The sequence below is a fragment of the Mobula birostris genome, chromosome 10 (assembly GCF_030028105.1).
Source record: "Mobula birostris isolate sMobBir1 chromosome 10, sMobBir1.hap1, whole genome shotgun sequence".
NCBI classification, from domain to species: domain Eukaryota; kingdom Metazoa; phylum Chordata; class Chondrichthyes; order Myliobatiformes; family Myliobatidae; genus Mobula; species Mobula birostris.
In genome coordinates this window covers 114003665-114022120 of record NC_092379.1, presented here as the reverse complement: position 1 = coordinate 114022120, position 18456 = coordinate 114003665, and the positions used below count along the sequence as shown (strand labels likewise).

At 37.4% G+C, this 18456-nt stretch overlaps 1 protein-coding gene across 6 annotated transcripts in view; it reads right to left on the bottom strand.

Annotated features, from left to right (window-relative positions):
• tenm1 (teneurin transmembrane protein 1) overlaps positions 1–18456 on the bottom strand; it is an 802783-nt gene that overhangs the window by 410843 nt on the left and 373484 nt on the right. For 3 of the 6 annotated variants that reach the window (XM_072271295.1, XM_072271297.1, XM_072271298.1), the window contains exon 5: positions 15231–15236. The exons of the other annotated variants lie outside the window; for them this stretch is intronic. In XM_072271295.1, coding sequence (XP_072127396.1) covers positions 15231–15236 — 6 coding nt within the window. The remainder of the gene's footprint in view (positions 1–15230; positions 15237–18456) is intronic. 6 annotated transcript variants of the gene reach the window in all.

The following is an 18456-nucleotide window of genomic DNA, read 5'->3' as shown; positions in this document are numbered from 1 at the left end:
ATGACTACAGTACTGTGCAAAAGTCTTAGACATGCGAGCTACATACTGTATATGCTTAAAGCTTTTGCACAGCAAAATGTATTGTCTTTAATTGAGATAGCATTTATTTTCATTGATAAGGAGGCTACCAGTCAACAATAGTCACTAAGGTCTTCCATAACTCTCAATTCAAAAGAATTAACATTATGAAACGTTGCATTAAATATGCAGAGTGAATTTAATTAAAGAAAAAACAAATGGTCAAATAATCAATATGTTTTAGTTTTCCTACCATCATGGTGAAAATGGTATGGATGGGGCAAGGATGTAAGCTACCATTGTCTGAATGGCTGATCTAATTATTTGGCAATGTATATACCTATTGCATGAATTTGCTGGTTTAACCAGCTCCCACATCCTCTTTTGTCTTCTTCGGTATAAAACAGCTAACACACACATTTCGTATTATTTCAAGAGTCAAGATAATTTGTCATGCGTACATCAAAAGGTACGGTGAAATGTATCATTTGCATTAAGAAGCAACACACACGAGCTTGTGCTGGGGCAGCCCACAAGTGCCATCACACATACCGGCGTCCACGATTCCACGATTCTTGGCAGAACAATACAGTACACAATGAGCAACAAACTACAACTGCAAAAACAAGTCCTGTTCATCCCTCCCACCCAAGCACAGACAGTTCCTACCTCTTTTCAAATGTGAGATTTTATTTCCTGTTGTAATCACTATTATGATCGACACATTGATTTCTGCTTTTACTGTATCTTTTAGAGTGCTGTGTACGTCAATTAATTAAGCCGAGACATTTCTTCTCCAGTGTAAATATTTCTAAACTCTGCTCCGTCTCCTTGTGATTTGCATGCTTTAATTTAGCCTTCAAGTTAGTTATCCTTTTGAGAATATTATCTGAGACCAGGATACACGTTTCAAAATATGATAGGAATTATGCACAACAATTCATCTGAGCTGAATCAGGAGTTCTAAATGGACCAGGAATTCATTGATTTAATTATCATTCTTTTCCCCGGCTGTATACTCTGATTTTCTTTGGTCTACTTTATTGCTTCTATAGCCTGTGATAATAGCTTCAGTGATCTATCCATCAGTATTCTCAAATTCCTCTCCTCTATTGTGCACTGGGAACAGTGTCATTTAGCTTACAATTCTACAGAATATTTGCTTGCAGTTTCTGGTCTTTAAACATACACATTAGATTAGATTGCACCTTCATTTCTGTTCCCTTATCAGACAAGGCTTTTCACTTCGTCGGCATGAATTCCAGTATTTCTTTTATTTGCTTTACCTGATCAGCTTTTGATTCCCCAAATTATATTTCTCTCTTTTCTCCAATCTTTTACTTTCAAATCTCCCTGCAAGCCCTGAAAAATATCTCCTGGAACATGTTTTATTTCATAAGCAAGAGAAGCCACAAGGAGGGACAATTTGTGGTCACAATTAGCCATTGATTATACTCGTGCATAACACAGTTCAATAGACTTCAAAGAATCAAAATTTCAGAGGTGATTGCAACAGGCAAACATATTCTTGACAAAAGGTACTTTTCTGCTTATCATTTTATTAAATCTCTACAATTAAATCTTGTGATATTCACTTTACATGATGGTATACTTTGTATTATTATGTTGAAAAGATTGCAGTGATATTATGAAAGATCCTTCTATATATAGTGATGAAGTCAAGGTTAGTTCATCTTTGGAACTCTGCAATAATTACAAAACCAGTAAATCTAATGTATGAAGTCTTCTACCATAATGAGGAAAGAATCCAAATAATGTGTTTATTTGGGAATGCAGACACAATGGTAATGAAGACAAGATAATGTTATACTAACTGCAAAACTATGTGCATTTTAACTGGAATAAAATACAATGCTGAGAAATTTAGCATTTCAGTTAACTGAATGTTTTTGTCTCTTTGAGTTTTCACTCAGATTTTCTTAGAGTATTTTTACTTTTTAGAAGAATATAAAAAACAAAAATGGTATAAAACAGCCTGTAGCAGATACAGTTCCAAGCAAAGTTAGCAGGTGTCATTATAGCCAATAAATCAATAGGAAAAGCATGATAAAATTGAGGCAGATGTTGAGTAACTTCTCAATAAACATAGATGTTTTGTGTGACTGAAGAGAGATTATTGCATGGCATATGCTGTGCTTTTTCTGCTACTATTTTATGAGGGGAGAATATAAACACAGGTGATCAGAGGTCCACTCAATTGTTACCAGCTCACAAATTGCAAACTGTATGTATTGTAAAAAAAAACTGAAATTAGTGAGATGGGCGGGGGGGGGTTGGTTTTGATGACAGAAGTCAAACCAAAACTTCAGATCTGTCAATATAAAACCAGCTTTGTTTAGGTACTTTGGGTCGTTCCCAAGAACAGAACATCACTGAATTCCACATTTCCTCAGATTATTCTCGGATATGCTTCTTGTTCCTCTATGGTGATTGAGAATGCAAAACAAGCATATTACTGATCACAAAATCTTCAGATAATAACAAAATATTCAACCAACGAACAAAAATTTCACTGAGGAACAATAATTCTTAGCTAAGGTTGTAAGCTGCTAATGAATGCTCCTCTATCAATATGTGTCTGCAATGATCTGTTCAGATTGACCATAAGACCACACCATCAGAAGACACTGAGCACAATTCAGCCATTTGGTCCATTCAATCTGCACAGCCATTCAATCAGGGCTCATTTTTTCCATCTCAACACTATTTTCTTGCCTTCTCTCTGTAACCTTTAATGGCCTTACTAATCAAAACATATCAACCTTACTAATCAAAACATATCAACCTTATTTAAAATATACTCACTCACTTGGCTTTCACAACTGTCTGTGGCAAAGAATTCAATAGATTTACCACCCTGAAGCTGAAGAAATTCTTCCTCACCTCTGTTGTAAAGTGATGCTGGACCCTCGATCCTAGACTTTCCTACTACTGAAAGCATTCTCTGTACACTCACTCTATCTAAGCCTTTTGATATTCGATAAGTGTCTGACCAACAAACAACCTATTAAGACTCAGTGTTGTATCCTTGCTTTTTATATTCTAGTCCTTTTGAAATGAATTCTAATATTGCATTTGCCTTCCTTACTACTGACCCAGCTTGCAAGTTAATATTAAGGGAGTCCAGCATTGGGACTCCCAAGTCCCTTTGAACCTCCAATTTTTGAATTTGCCTCCCATTTAGAAAATATTCTATCCCTTTCTTCCTTCTAACAAGGTGCATCACAATACACTTCCCAAAATTGTGTTTCATCTGCCACTTTTTTGTCCAGTCTCCTAATCAGTCCAGGTGCTTCGGCTTCCTCATCACTACATGCCCCTCCACCTAAATTTGTATCATCCAAAGACTTGGCTACAAAGCCATCAATTCCACCATCCAGATTATTGAAATAGAACATGAAAAGTAGCAGACCCAACAGCGACCCCTTGTGAAACACCACTAGTCACTGGCAGTCCCATGCTTTCCCTTCTACTAGTCAGCTAGTTTCCTGTCCATGCTAATATCTTTCCTGTCCTCCTATCTTGTTTGACAGCCTCTTGTGTGTTACCTTATCAACGGCCTTCTGAAAATCCAAATAAGAATTCTTTCAAACAATTGAGACAATTCCTTCTTCTTTATCAGTTGAAGATTGCACAACTATCTGGATCATACACTGAAAAATAATTTTCAAAGTGTGCAATAAGCACATACGAGCAAAAATGGCAAGTCACTTTCCATTACGATATTCAAGTGGTGTCTAAGTCCATCTGGCATGCTATGGCTTAATATCTGAAAGAATTACTTCAACAAAAGCAAAGACAAGCGATCAATGATGGTGAGAAATCATGATGCAATTTACACAATAAAATTCATATATGTTTGGCAATGCTAAGTAAATATATAATATTCATCAAAACTTGATCCTCTTTTCCTTATGAAAATTTGAATAACTGCTGTTATCAGATTCAAATTAGTTTATGGTCATAAATACCAGTGTGCAATGAAATTCCATATCTGTGTGAAGCTCACAGTGTAAACAAATTACATGATATTAATAAATACAATGATTTAAGAGCAGGGATGTAATATTGAAGCTTTATAAGACCATAAGACCATGGGACATAGTAGATGAATTAGGCCATTTGGCCCATTGAGTTCGCTCCACCATTCAATCATGTCTGATCTCTTTTTTCCCTCTTCAGGACAAGAATGAATCAGTTGGATCTGTATGTTAAACTAACAGTCATGTGACCACTGTTACTGGTGCAAACTTGTTTTGCTGGGAGTGTTTTCAAAGCACATTAAACACACAGTTGCAACAAAATCCCATTGGATAACTGGAAATTGAATAATATTTGATGCAATCTGAAATAATGCAAATGAAGACGATATTGTGATACTAAAAAGATAGTCATTAAATATTTTCACATGGTAACTGGAAGAATTGATTTATTTTTTATCATGAATAAAGTGGACTATACTGTCCGATTCCTAATACTCACTTACTTATTTTCAAAGATAATCTTAAAACCAGGGCGAGTCCATGGGTAGAATTCACAAAATTAATGCAGAGCTCATCTGCTTCTACATGAATAGTTCTCCCTTCATGTGCACTATTATTTTTCTTTGTATTTCAAAGTGCCCAGATCATACACCACTCCTCCACACAGTAGGCGAAGTGGTTTTATTTCAGTAAATCTTACAAAATAATAAAAAAGGAAAATCAAACTCAGATTTAAAAAAAAATAGTGGAAGGAATGTCTAGTATCTGCAGAAGCAAACAGTAAAGGATCAAAATTTAAAATAATGAAGTTTGAGTCAGAAGTGCCAGTTATTATTGTTTTGAGGTCTGCTGTATATTGTGCTAAGGTAAAGATGAATCTACTTTCTCATTAATTCTGACATTTACCTGTCAATAGGATAAGAACACCCTCTGGAAATATAGTAACCCCTCTGAATATCTTTGAAGCTTCTCAGTCATCCAGATCATTGTATACCAAGATGTAGTAAATCAAGGCAACTGGACTTGCAAAGACAACAAGCCCAGTGGCCTTGATTTGCTACTGCTTGATAACCCCTTTGTAATTGTTTAATTTTTGATTGACCGCCTAGAATATAATTTTGAACTATGATTTTTAAGCATTTAAAATTATATTAAATATTTGACATAAATATCAGACAGAAGCGGGAATATAAGAAACACAATCAGGAGTAAGTTATTTGACCCTCAAAGTCTATTCTACTATTTATGACTGACATTCAACCTCAACGCCATTTTCTTGTAACATCCCTATATCTTTTGGATTCTGTAATATTCAGCAAGCTACCCATGTCTGATCTGAAAGCTGTAAATTCAGGAAATGCTCATTAGGTCAGGCAGCATCCATAGAAAGAAAAAAATGATTGTTTTGGGTCAGGACTATTTTGTTCTAAATTGCCAGAAAGAATTCCCTTTGAAGAGTGAAGGGGAATTTCTTGGCATTCCTGGAAGTGGAGTTGCAATGAATTCAACAGTGATGAAAACCAGAAAAAAACCTGCAAATGCCGTAAACCTGAAATAAAACAAATGATCGATCACTGAAACATGAGCTGTTTCAGATTAAAAAGGATGTCTTGACCTGCTGCATGTGTAATCATTGACAATATCTTTACACTTTTATGGGCAGAGAATTCTACAGAACTATCATCCTTTGACTAAAGTGATTTCTCTTCATTCCAGTTTTATTTTGAATTTATGACCCCTTGTTTGAGATGCCTCCAAGGAAAAGAAACTCCTTCCCCTATTTATTCTATCAATAGGGTCACCTCTCCTTCTTCTAAACTCCAGAGACATTCGCTCAAAGGAGAACTGCCTGATCTGTGGAATACTCAATCTCTGCTCATATGACAGACCTGCCATTTAGGAAAAAGGCTGGACTACCTGCACTGTAACAAGTGTATATTTTTAGAGATAAGATCAAAATTGTACCCAGGTCATTGGATGTGTCCTCTTTAAAGCCCCATTAAATTGCAGTTGTTCATCTTTAGTATTGAAGTCTTCATTCAGTAGGGACCAGCATAACAAGTTACCTTTCAATGACCTGTGTTCAAAGATACCCAAATAGCTTTGCACAGCTTCTGAGCTTTGTTGCATGAGTAAATAGATCTCTCAATGACAGCAATGCTGATTGCAATGTCCGAAATTCACCATCTCAAGCAAAAATGGGAATACATACAAAATCCTTATGGCTGTCTTAACTAAAGAAACTACAAAATAGTATTAGATTTGTTTTTATTTACTTTACCAAGCATTTTACTTACTTTTCGTATTAAGGGAAGAGGCAAAGAAAAATGACAGATTTCTTCTTTTTTAGTGATGTTGAAGCAACAGTAATTGCATTTTTCAATGAAGCATCTTTTCCTTTGGGAGAAGAACCTACAAAATATCTCGTATTTCAAAATCCTATGTCAGATATTCTAACATCACTCAACAATTTACTCATGTGCAAATTCATGAGCAGAGAATGGAGTCCGCAACTCCTTTGTTTCTATATTAATTTACAGATCCAAAATTCAAAGCTGATTCCTTTTGTAGATTCACCAAAATAGTATTAGATGAGTGCAGGACAATGACTTACAAGTATTCAAACTGATAACCACATCAGCTCTGTCTGTAGTAAATTTACAGAGTAGATATTTTTTGCATTGACCTGAAGAATGCAAAAGATTCCTCTAACAGAAAGCCTGAAGGCTCTGAAAACAGTAGAGTACAAAGCATTTCTCTGAGGACAGCGAGAGTAAGAGTGAGGGAGACTGAGAGAGTGTGACAGTGAGAGGGACAGAGAGAGAGTGTGACAGTGAGAGGGACAGAGAGTGAGTGAGAGAGAGAGAGAGAGAGAGAGAGAGAGAGAGAGAGAGTACATATTTAATGGCTTATTTAAAGAAAGCTTCAAATTTAACAAGCCGTCCATGGTTTTATTTCATATTTCCAGCATTTGCAGTATTTCATTTCTGCTTTTCTTAATATCAGACTAAAACTGTTCAAAACTCTCAGAAGCAATAGAAGATTAATTAAAATATATTCTTGCTCTGCCAGCCTCAATTACCCTCATTCTTGACACTTTATTTTATGAATATTTCTCTGAATGTTCTTATTTTCTTCCACAGCATCTGACAATCTCATCCTCATCACATTGATGTCTTACCTTTTTGCATCAATTGAAAATGCTTTTAGAAACATGACAGTGCCTATATTAATGTAACTTGGTGATCTGCCTCAAAACAATTGCCACTTTACCATCTCTATAGCACTCATCATTTAGTCTTTTTTGATTTCTATGTCTTAATATCTTTTATGTAACCCAGAGGGGTTTATGCATTCAGTATTTATTAATTACCATTTGTAAGATTCTCTTGTAGCCTTCTAACTGGTGTGTAGCTATATTAATCCATTTCACCCTTAGTTTTGTTGTCCTCCTCTGAGTAGCTGGCATTGTTGCCCACTGTGAAAACTGGGTTTCTTATGATCTGTAATGTGTCCACTGACTTTTTCCTATAATGACAAACAATGCCTCTTTCTACACTAAGGAATGAAAGTGACAGTGAAGCAATGTTCACCAAATCCATCCACCTTTTCGGCACAGAGACATCCATCCACAAAAAGCCAGATAAAATATTAAAGCCTAGGGCAAATTAGTGGAAGCAACTAGAACATAGATTTTAAGACGATATCATATGGTCAAAATTTGTCTCTGAAATCAGTGCCCTCCGATTCATATCACAAGATAACTCCTTCTTATACAGCATGGTCTTCACTCACAGAACCCGCTGCAAAAAAACCTTTCTTCAAAGCTAAAATCTCTTAGGACTGTTTCACCCATTTCAGAAAGAATGCCATCTCCATTGGTTCTTGAGAAGTCATCTAGTCCCAGAATGTATTTTTTTTACTTGTAATATTCTCAAATCTCAGAATTTTCTTTAAATATTATGATTATCCATCCTCCTTACTTTGAGAGAGATCTAACAATCTATCATTGACAATCATGCGTATTAGTATCATCTAAACTACCACATCAATAACGCGAGATAAATCATGAATCAGAAATGTTCAGCCAGCAACATAATTATTAGAGTAGGTCAATGGCTTAGGAATTTGGTGATGAATGGCTCATCTCCTATCTCCTCAAAGCCTTTCCAATATCTGCAAAGCAGATATCAGGAATGTAATGGAACACCTCCATTTAATTGGAGGAGTGCAGCTGCAACTGTGATGAAGAGCCAGTGAACCACTCTGGATAGATTTACCTGCTTGTTCACCACCCATCCACCATCCCCTTCCATCATATCACCATATAACCCACTGGGGGGTTGTGGGAGTTTCTACGGGGAGCTGATAAAGATTAAGGGGACAGTAGGGGGCACTGGGTAGCATTGGGGGCAGGTGAGTGATGACAGATTTAATTTAAGAAATGAATTACTTATTATAAGTATTTGACCCTTAGTGCCTTATAATTGATTTCAATAATCACATAATCTTACCATTCTCTTAGATTTTGCTCAAAGCAGTTATAATTGTTGAAAAGCAATATGACACTTCCGTATTTGGCGTATCATGAGAAATCTGAACTGAAGACATCATGTTATTTCTAGACTCGGCCCACACATTATTGCCATACACTACTGTAGTACAGTGTTAGCTAGTATGATTCCTATACTCTAATCACACAGTAACACAGCTTCTGTGTGAATTAAGAAATGGTGTTCAATGGGGTAAAGTTCAGAATCTGCACTTTCAAATATCTTGACCGCATTTGAAGGCTCCTTGAACATTTGAAGAGAAAACATTCTAGTAAAGATAACAAAAAAACTTGGCTTATTTTCAGTCACTCATGAAAACTTTCAGAAACAGAAAACACTTGAAAACATGTTTGTCAGCATTTCACAACTAAACAGTGATGGTTCACAGGTTTCATGCAACATTTCGTTGCTCATTGTTAAATTTGGAACGCCTCACATAAGTGGAGAAGAACTGATTCTGCCATCAGTAAGGGAGGTTCCAAGTATAGTTTTGCATAAGTCACCAGACAAAATAATTAAAGTATTTCCACTCAGTGAGAACTCTGTTCTAAGACAAATAGAAGAGATGTCTGAGAATGTGGAAGACACAATTTGAAACATACTTAGGACAACAGAATTTGCTCTGCAGTTGGATGAGACAATTTTGTCAGGCATTGTATCTTTGCTTCTTGGTTTTGTGGGCTTCACAAAAGATGAAAGCATGGTTCAAGCGTTATTATTTACAAGGGGACTAGAAACAGATGTGAAAGGGGAGTCAATATTTCAGGTTGTTGAGCAAGGAGGACATACCACTCACCAACATTCTTGCTTGATGGGACACCATTAATGACAGGATACTGTCGTGAGGTTATTACTTTCTTGAAAAATGCTGTACCTAACATATTTACCATTCACTGTGTAATTCACAGACAACAACTTGTCACAAAAAAACCCAAATCATCAGCTGCGCAAATCATTAAGTACTTTTATCACAGTGGTAAATAAAATGGTCAAATGCTTTCAATTCTCAACAATTTAGAGAGCATTGAATTAAGAATGATGAACAGTTTGAGTGCTTGCTGTTGCACACAGAGGTCAGGTGGCTCTCAAAATAAAACTGCCTGAGACACTTTTATGTGCTTTTTGAAACTGCGATAAAATTGTTTGAAGACTCGAATGCTTCATTCAGTAACCAATTCAGGAATATTAGGAATGACAATGTTAATTTGTCAGAATTGTTCACAAAGTTTAATGAAATCTGTCTTTAATTGCAAGCAACTTATGTGAATCTTACCAAAATCAAATCAGTCATCTCCACATTTCTGTCCAAATTAAACCCATTTAAGTGCAACATTGGACATTGTGGCTATTTCCAATTTCTGAGCCTCTCTGAGTTGGAAGAGAAAATACCTGATGATGATCTGCAAGTATAAAGACACGTCAGAGAGATTTAAGCACCTTCTCGCAATCCAAGTTCCAGATTGGGTAATCAATCCATTTCAGAACATTTGAAATGAGGAATTAACAGGAAGGATGGAAGAAGAACTGATCTCACTACAAAGTGACTTTGAGTTGAAGCCAAGGTTCAAAAAAATCATATTAAGGTTTTTAGTTGCAGAAAGAAAGCTCTAAATACTATCCCACATTGTGGGAAATGGTCAAGATGTTCTTTATCACCTTTCCAACATCATATTTATGGAGTGCAGTTTCAATGCAGTCTCCCAACTTCTTTCAAAGCAATGAAAAAGATGAAAAATTGCTGAACGTGGGATCTGATATGTTTTCTGAGTGACATTCAGTTTGATGTTGAGAAGGTGATATCACTGCAACAAGCCCAGCCATCATATTGAAAGGTGAAAACACAATGAAGTCATGAATAGTTGGACTCCTAATGTACATTCTAAAATTTTTTATTGAAAATTGTTTTTACTGTAATCAAATAAAGAAATAATTTATATGTAGCTTTAAATAGATTTGAATATTTCTTTGCAATTATTTGTCCCTGATTTGAATTTGTAGTTCCTACTTTCTTTTGCTGTGCTTGTAAATAAAAATTCTTTATAATTTTTTATGTAATGGCCTAAACGGAAAGGTGGTTTCTGAGGATGTGGTCTGGGAGCCAAAGGGGCAGTAACCCAAAAAAAACTGAGAACTACTGGCTTAGAACAGCAATTGTTGTGGCAATTCATCAATATAACTCCATTGACACTTCCTAAACCTATAGCCAATACTGTCTAGGTCAATGGCAATAGCTGTATGAGAAGGTTACCTGATACATATTTCTTCGAAATCACACACCAACTTTCCACTGACCTTAATGAAAATGAATATGTGGAGGCAATAGAAACTAGTGGGCAAAACTCTCATGCCCATTTGCAGTTAGTAACCAAAGTAACAGTATGCCCAATATATTTCATATAATAAAATCAAAGAATCATAGAAAATAAAAATGTTCTGATATCTTTTTGCTCTGGTTGTATCAGAGATCAATTATATATGCTATTTATATTACATATGCATTACTTAGAGCAAAGTTGCCAACTCTAGTGAAATATAGGGATTAAGAGTTTATGTTCTAAAGAATGACACAGTCATATTTAGTTATAATAGAAAGAGTGAAAGAAAATTATAACACTGGGCAGACCTTATATGTCAAAATTAATTGACCAAATTAAAAACTTTTAATTAAAAGACACAAATAATAAGGTTTATGTTCTTCACTAGGTTTAAGATCAGCAGTCATCTTCCTGCCACCCAAGAGTGCTACTAAGCAAGGAATTGTTACAATCAAACTTCAAAGTTCAAAGTAAATTTATTATCAAAGAATGTATATGTTGCTCTATACAACCTTGAGATTCATTTTCTTTCAGACATTCATAGTAGAACAAAGAAATACAATAGAATCAATGAAAAACTATACACAAAATCTGACAAGCAACCAATGTGCAAAATAAGAGAAAATAACAAATACAAAGAAGTAAATAAGCAAACGAACGAACAAATACATTGGATAGAGCAAGCATGGGAGCATTTCTCCCCCCAGCTTTACATCTGAGACTGTGAGCCAGATTGCTGTCGTTTTCTCTCAAAACTACAAAAGCAGAACATTCACAACAATGATTTTGAATTCTTTCTTCTTGCTATTACTGCAATTCAATAACAATTTGAGGCTTTCTATTGCCCTATAGTTGTTTTGGTTGACAGCGATAGCTTTGCCAGATGCTTCTTTGCTGACATTGAAATCCCAGCAAAACTAGTTGCTGCCTAGCTATAGATATGTTAGCAGGCATTCCACTGACTATAGAGATGACTGAAAGAATAAGCATATGATTGAAATAGGATAGATTGCCAGTAGAGCAAAAGAAGATGGGAGAGAAAGGTCCTGAGAAGGTTGCTAGTTTTGACTAGGATACTCAGACTGAAACTGTTGGCAAGGAGCAATGCCTGAGACTTCTGATTTGAATTAAATTTGCAACAAAAGCAATTACAGTTGCAAACTCAGAGCAGGGAAAGAATACCTTTCACAGGATCTATCAATGTTATTTTAGTAATATAGCTGCTTCCCATTGGATATTTACTCTTGCTTACAGTTTGCTTTCTACTGCTGTATAAGATGGGTTCTCTGAGCCCTTCTATTCTCTTGTAGACAAAGAGAACCTTGGGAAAAAAAGATTGTTACCATTCACCTTAGCTACAACTGCTCCCACTTGGTTTGTCTGTCGATCTGGAGAAGTCATCCTACTCTAAATTAACTCCAGATTTGCATTTCATTCACCTAGACCTTCAGCACAGTGTGCAAGAACCTCTCTCTACAGCTACTGACAAGATGAAGAAATCATTCAAATGAGCAGGTAGTTAAAAACTTCCAAACTGCCTGCATAGAGTGCTAGTTAGATACATTTCACTTCTGTTTTCTGCATCTCACCAACCTAGCTCCAAAATCTGGTCACATTACATTTACAACAGACTGCCGTACAAAAAAAAAATCCCAATGTCCCCCTCTTTTATTTATAATAGCTTCATCAGAACCCCGAGATAAACAATCCAAGGGTGACTGTAATACACACAAAATGCTGGAGGAATTCAGTAGGCCAGGTAGCATCTATGGAAAAGAGTAAACAGTTCCACATTTCAGGCCGAGACCTTTCACCTCCTGTTTGTAATCAAAGATGATGATCAAATCTGAGATCCCCCTTAAGTATTCACGAAATAAATATAGTGAACCACTTTAAGGTGGGGATAATGGATGGGGGTGAAGTAGAATTTTGAAGTAGAATTCAAAAGAATTTGTTTTTGATTTCATTGCCAACGATTCCATTATACAACTTGGATTTCTTGGAAGAAATGGGGAAAGCACTTCTCTTTCAAATGTATTACCTCTTTTTAACCTTGCTTGAAATATAAAAGAGCACGGTTGAGGGAATTGTTCAACTTGTAAAGAAGAAATCATTTGTATGTTTTATCATTTGTACCTCACTTGCCATGAAAATGTAAGTAACTTATTGGCTGAGATGTTATTTTGGAATGTGTTATTAGTAGATGCTCTCTGAAGTGTGGGACTATTGTTCATAAACCCAAGCCAGAATCCATTATCTTCTTCATCTATTCTGGTTTAAAAGAATCATCCTCACATGAATACTCAGGCACTTCTTTGAAATGAGTTCTATTTGTGATGCAAAGGAAGAAGGTGAATGCATTCTTGTTGAATTATGAAAGCATTGTAGTGTGTTGAGATTTGAACAACCTTGCTATGTGTTTGCATATGGTGCTTTTATTCAAACCTGCAGTATTTTCAAACAGAATCTTGTGAATATTCATTCATGGCCCAGTGATCTGTTCCACTGTATTACACTTTTTGGGTATAGATTGTTCCAGATATGATAACTATGTAGTCTAGTTCATGCTGTATTCAGAACAAGGTTCAACACTGTCCCATGCAGTAGAATAAGCACCAGAAATAATTCATTAAGAAGCTTTCTTTTAAAAGTAACCAGTGACACAACAAAAATATCTTGCATTGTTCAGAAAGATAAAAGTTAAGGTTTATTTACATCACAATGACATAATATAGATAAATTAATGATGCGAATCAATGAAAAACATCTGAAAAACCACATTTCAGCTTTGAAAGACAATGGATGACAGGATAAATTAAATGGAGATGGTATTCATCATTTTCATTAGACCTTTTTGTCCCAGGGTGAAGGCTGCAGTCTTCCTGTAACCTGCATGAACTTCACAATTTTCAACAATATCAATTGAATTGAATTGACTTTATTTCCTACATTCTTCACGTACATGAGGAGTAAAAATCTTTACGTTACGTCTATGTCTAAATGTGCAATGTTCAATCACAGTAATTTATAATAATTTATAATAAATGGGATAATCAATGTAACAGAAATACACTCAAATTGGCATGAGTTAGTTAGTCTGATGGCCCAGTGGAAGATGCTGTCCCGGAGCCTGTTGGTCCTGGCTTTTATGCTACAGTACCGCTTCCCGGATGGTAGCAGCTGGAATAGATTGTGGCTGGGGTGACTCGGGTCCCCAATGATCCAACATGCCTTTTTTACACACCTGTCTTTGTAAGTATCCTGAATCATTGGAAGTTCACAACTACAGATGCACTGGGCTGTCTGCACCACTCTCTCCAGAGACCTGTGATTAAGGGAGGTACAGTTCCCATACCAGGCAGTGATGCAGCCAGTCAGAATGCTCTCAATTGTGCCTCTTCAGAAATTTCTTAGGATATGGGGACCCATACCAAACTTCCTCAACCGTCTGAGGTGAAAAAGGCACCATTGTGCCTTGTTCACCACATAGCTGGTGTGTACACACCACGTAAGGTCCTTGGTGATGCGGATGCTGAGGAACTTAAAGGTGTGTACCCTCTCAACCCCAGATCCATTGATGTCAGTAGGGGCTTTACTTTTTTTGTTGACGTTGGGTCAGATATCTCAAAGAAGCAGTGTGCTCAGCTACCCTCTTTCCATGTAAAACCTTTGTTATGGGCAAATCATGGTCCTGTGGGCTCCATAAGAAAAGGAAAGAAATTAACTAGACTCAAATCATTTGCTCTGATTTTGAATATGACTCTTCTTCCTAATTGGCTGGTTTAAAAAAAATGTCACAATAGGTTTTCAACGTGGACCTTTGGTTAAAATGTCAAGTCCAAAAGGCAGCTTCACTGAATATCAGGCTCACCTTATTAAAGGAGTAGGTTCCTATAAGAACTGTGGAATTGGTGTGGACCTTTGCTGGGTATGTCTCATATCATGGGATTCATTCGTACCCAGGTGTCTAAGTGTGATGTGTACTTTCTTCTTTTTCATTAACAGAGCCTTGAGGTCTTTTGTCAGACTAGGTTCCCTGAACTTAATATGTCAGCCCTTCACCCTAACACAAACAAGTTGACCTGGTCTCTTAAAATTACGCTTTTAAAAGCCTCCTACTTACCAACTAGTCCTTTGCCTTTAAATAGAGACACCCAGTTGACCCTAGCCTTATGCCCTCAAAATTGACACTGCTCCAGTTCAAGACTTAAATCTGTGGATCTGTTCCATCTTTTTCCATAACTACTTTAAAGTTAATAGAACTGGCCCTTATTCTTTGTTCTACCTATGTTGTTTGCACCAATATATATACTTTGCTTTTTGTCCTCCCCCTTGAGAACCTTCTGCTGCCATTCAGAGATATCCTTATCTCTGGCACCTAAGAGGCAACACACCGCCCTGGCATCTACTTAATGGCCACAGAATTTCCTGTAAGTCCCCCAACTATCAAGTTTCCTTTCACTATCACCCTGTCTAACTGCATTCTTTCCCTGTGACCTTTCAGAGTCAGTAACAGTGCTAAACCAGACTACTGCAACCCTGAAAGAACATAGCCCTCAAAGGTGTTTGAAGAGATTTACCTGCTAGTAATGGGAATGGCCTCAGAAGACTGCCTACTTTCCTTACTTCTCTGAACGACTGGCGTCCATTCACACTCAGCTCAATATTAAGCAAGTGCTTTGAGAGGCTGATCAAGGACTACACTTGCAGCATTCTGCCACCCACACTGGACCCCCTACAGTTTGCCTACTGACATAACCAGTCGACAGATGACGCAATAGCCACAACTCTACATGCTGTCCATACGCATCTGGAGAAGAGGGATGCTTGTGTGAGAATGCTGTTCTTGGACTACAGTTCATATTCAACACCATAATTCCCTCCAGGGTTGACAAGGAGCTCAGAAACCTCAGCCTTCACCCTGCCTCGTGCAGCTGGATCGTGAGCTTCTTGTCAGATCACCAGCAGGTGGTAAGAGCGAGCTCTTTCAACTCTGCCCCTCTGCCCCTTAATACAGGAGCCCCAGGGCTGTGTCCTAAACCCCCTCGTTTACTCCCTGTACACCCATGACTGTGTCGCCACCCACAGCTCCAATCGTTAATTAAATTTGCTGACAACACTCCCTTGATTGGCCTAATCTCAAATAATAATGAGGCAGCCTTCAGAGAAGAAGTCATCACCGTGACACAGTGGTGTCAAGAAAACAACCCCTCTCTCAGTGTCACAAAAATTAAGGAGCTGACTACAGAAGGAATGGAGATAGGCTCACCCCTCTCGACATCAGTAGATCTGGGGTTGAAAAGGTGAACAGCTTTAAGTTCCTCGGTATACACATCACCGAGGACCTCACTTGGTCTGTACATAGCGGCTGTGTGGTGAAAAAAGCACAACAGTGTCTTTTTCACCACAGACAGTTGAAGAGGTTTGGTATGAGTCCCCAAATCCTAAGGACTTTCTACAGAGGCACAATTGAGAGTATCCTGACTGACTGTGTCACTGCCAGGTATGGGAACTGTACTTCCCTCAAATGCAAGACTTGGCAGAGAGAGGTGCGGACAGCCTAGTGCATCTGCGGATGTGAACTTCCCACTATTCAGGACATTTATAGTGACAGATGCATAAAAAGGGCCTGAAGGATCATTGGGGACCCAAGTCACCCCAACCACAAACTGTTTCAGCTGCTACTATCCGGGAAAATATACCACTGCATTAAAGCCAGCACCAACAGTTCCAGGACAGCTTCTTCTACCACACCATCAGATTGATTAATTCATGCTGACACAATTGCATTTCTAAGCTATATTGACAGCCCTGTTGTGTATCTTACTATACATACTATTTATTGCAAATTACTATAATTTACACATTGCATATTTAGACGGAGACGTAACGTAAGGATTTTTACTCCTCATGTACGTGAAGGATGTATGAAATAAAGTTAATTCAATTCAACTCTCTTCTCATCTATCTGAAGCCTGTACCTTGGGTGAGACAACCTCAGTAAAAATCTCATCTATGAAGCTCCCAGTTTCCTGGATGATCCTGAGTACCTCCAGATCCTTTTCCGATTCCGTGATCCAGTCTGTTGGGAACTGTATCTTGATGCACTTTCCACAGACATAGTCATCAGGAAGACCATGAGGTTCCCTGACATCCTACATCTTGCAAGATGAGCATTCCACTGCTCTAACTACCATCCTGCCAACAGCAAATGAAGCTCTGAGGATAAGCAACAAAAGTAAAACAGAAACTGAATATTAATCTGAGTGATATGTTTTTTTTTGTCTGGCTATTCCCAACTCCTCCCTCAACCAGTGGCCAAATTAGACATTTCAATCCCTGGAAGTATTGTACATACTAACTGTTCAAAAGTGATAAGCAAGTCCCCAGTTTTAATTTGGGAATTTTCATGTCTATTCACAGCTTAGCAGTATCCCTGTTATTCAAGCTAAAATACGTAAATGTCATTTCCCCAATAGAGATCATATATGGGTTATGAATCAGTTCTGCTTTACACACATTCATAAGTTGATTTAGTCCTTAAGTCTGAATGTAAACAAAAATCATGCAATATGGTAATCATGTCTCTCGAGTATCCTAATAAGTGTCATCAAAAGCAACAAAGGACTGATAAAAAAGAACAATTATTAAGGGTGGAGGGAAAAAAAATATAGTTGTACATTTCATAGGAATTTCATAGGTATGTCAACCTTTCAAATTTAGTAATATTAAAGGACCTCGCTTGTATATAGGAAGTGTCCATTAGTCAGATATTTGTAACCCAGGAATGACCAGTACATTTTTTGGTCTTTTTCACCTCAATGCTGCCGTTCAGCTCCAACAAACTTTGCATAGGGGTGGAGCTAGTGTACAGAACTAATGAGGAACTGTTCAACACAGAGTGATTATGCACCAGAATCAAGACCACTCAAATCTCAATGGCTGAACTGCAGATAATATTTGCATTTGTATGAATGTAGAGGCTGAGTTCACAACTATTGCTACCTCACTCACTGAAGCATGAGACCTGCACCCTACCTCCTCACACAATGCAACACTGTCATGCTAAGATAGAAATATACAGCAAATCCATGGAAAATGAGAACCAATTCCCATAAATTTTGAGACACCTCTCAGTAAAGGCATGGCTTGATGATGAAATTCATGACATTTTCTACTCTCCCAACACAACCTGCCACAATGCCTATGGTCTACTGGGCAGATATGAACTGATTAATTGATTAGTCAGGGCATCAAAGAGTTGTGGGAGAAGGCAGGAGAATGGGGTTATGAGAGAAATTAAATCAGCCATGATCAAATGGCAGTACAGACTCACTGGGCTGAATAATCTAATTCCCAGTAGAGACACTCTATTCTAAGATCTGTCAAGGGAAAAGGTAACTAGGTGGACTGAGATAAAGATTCAAATCATCCCTGAAATGGAACATCTCCATAGGCTCTTGGGAATCCTTTCCTAGGAATGGAACATTTAAGATGGTATTCAGAATCTCGAGTCTGTGCATCGGAAACATGTAGAAGCTCTGTGTTCGCAGCAGAAGGAGAACA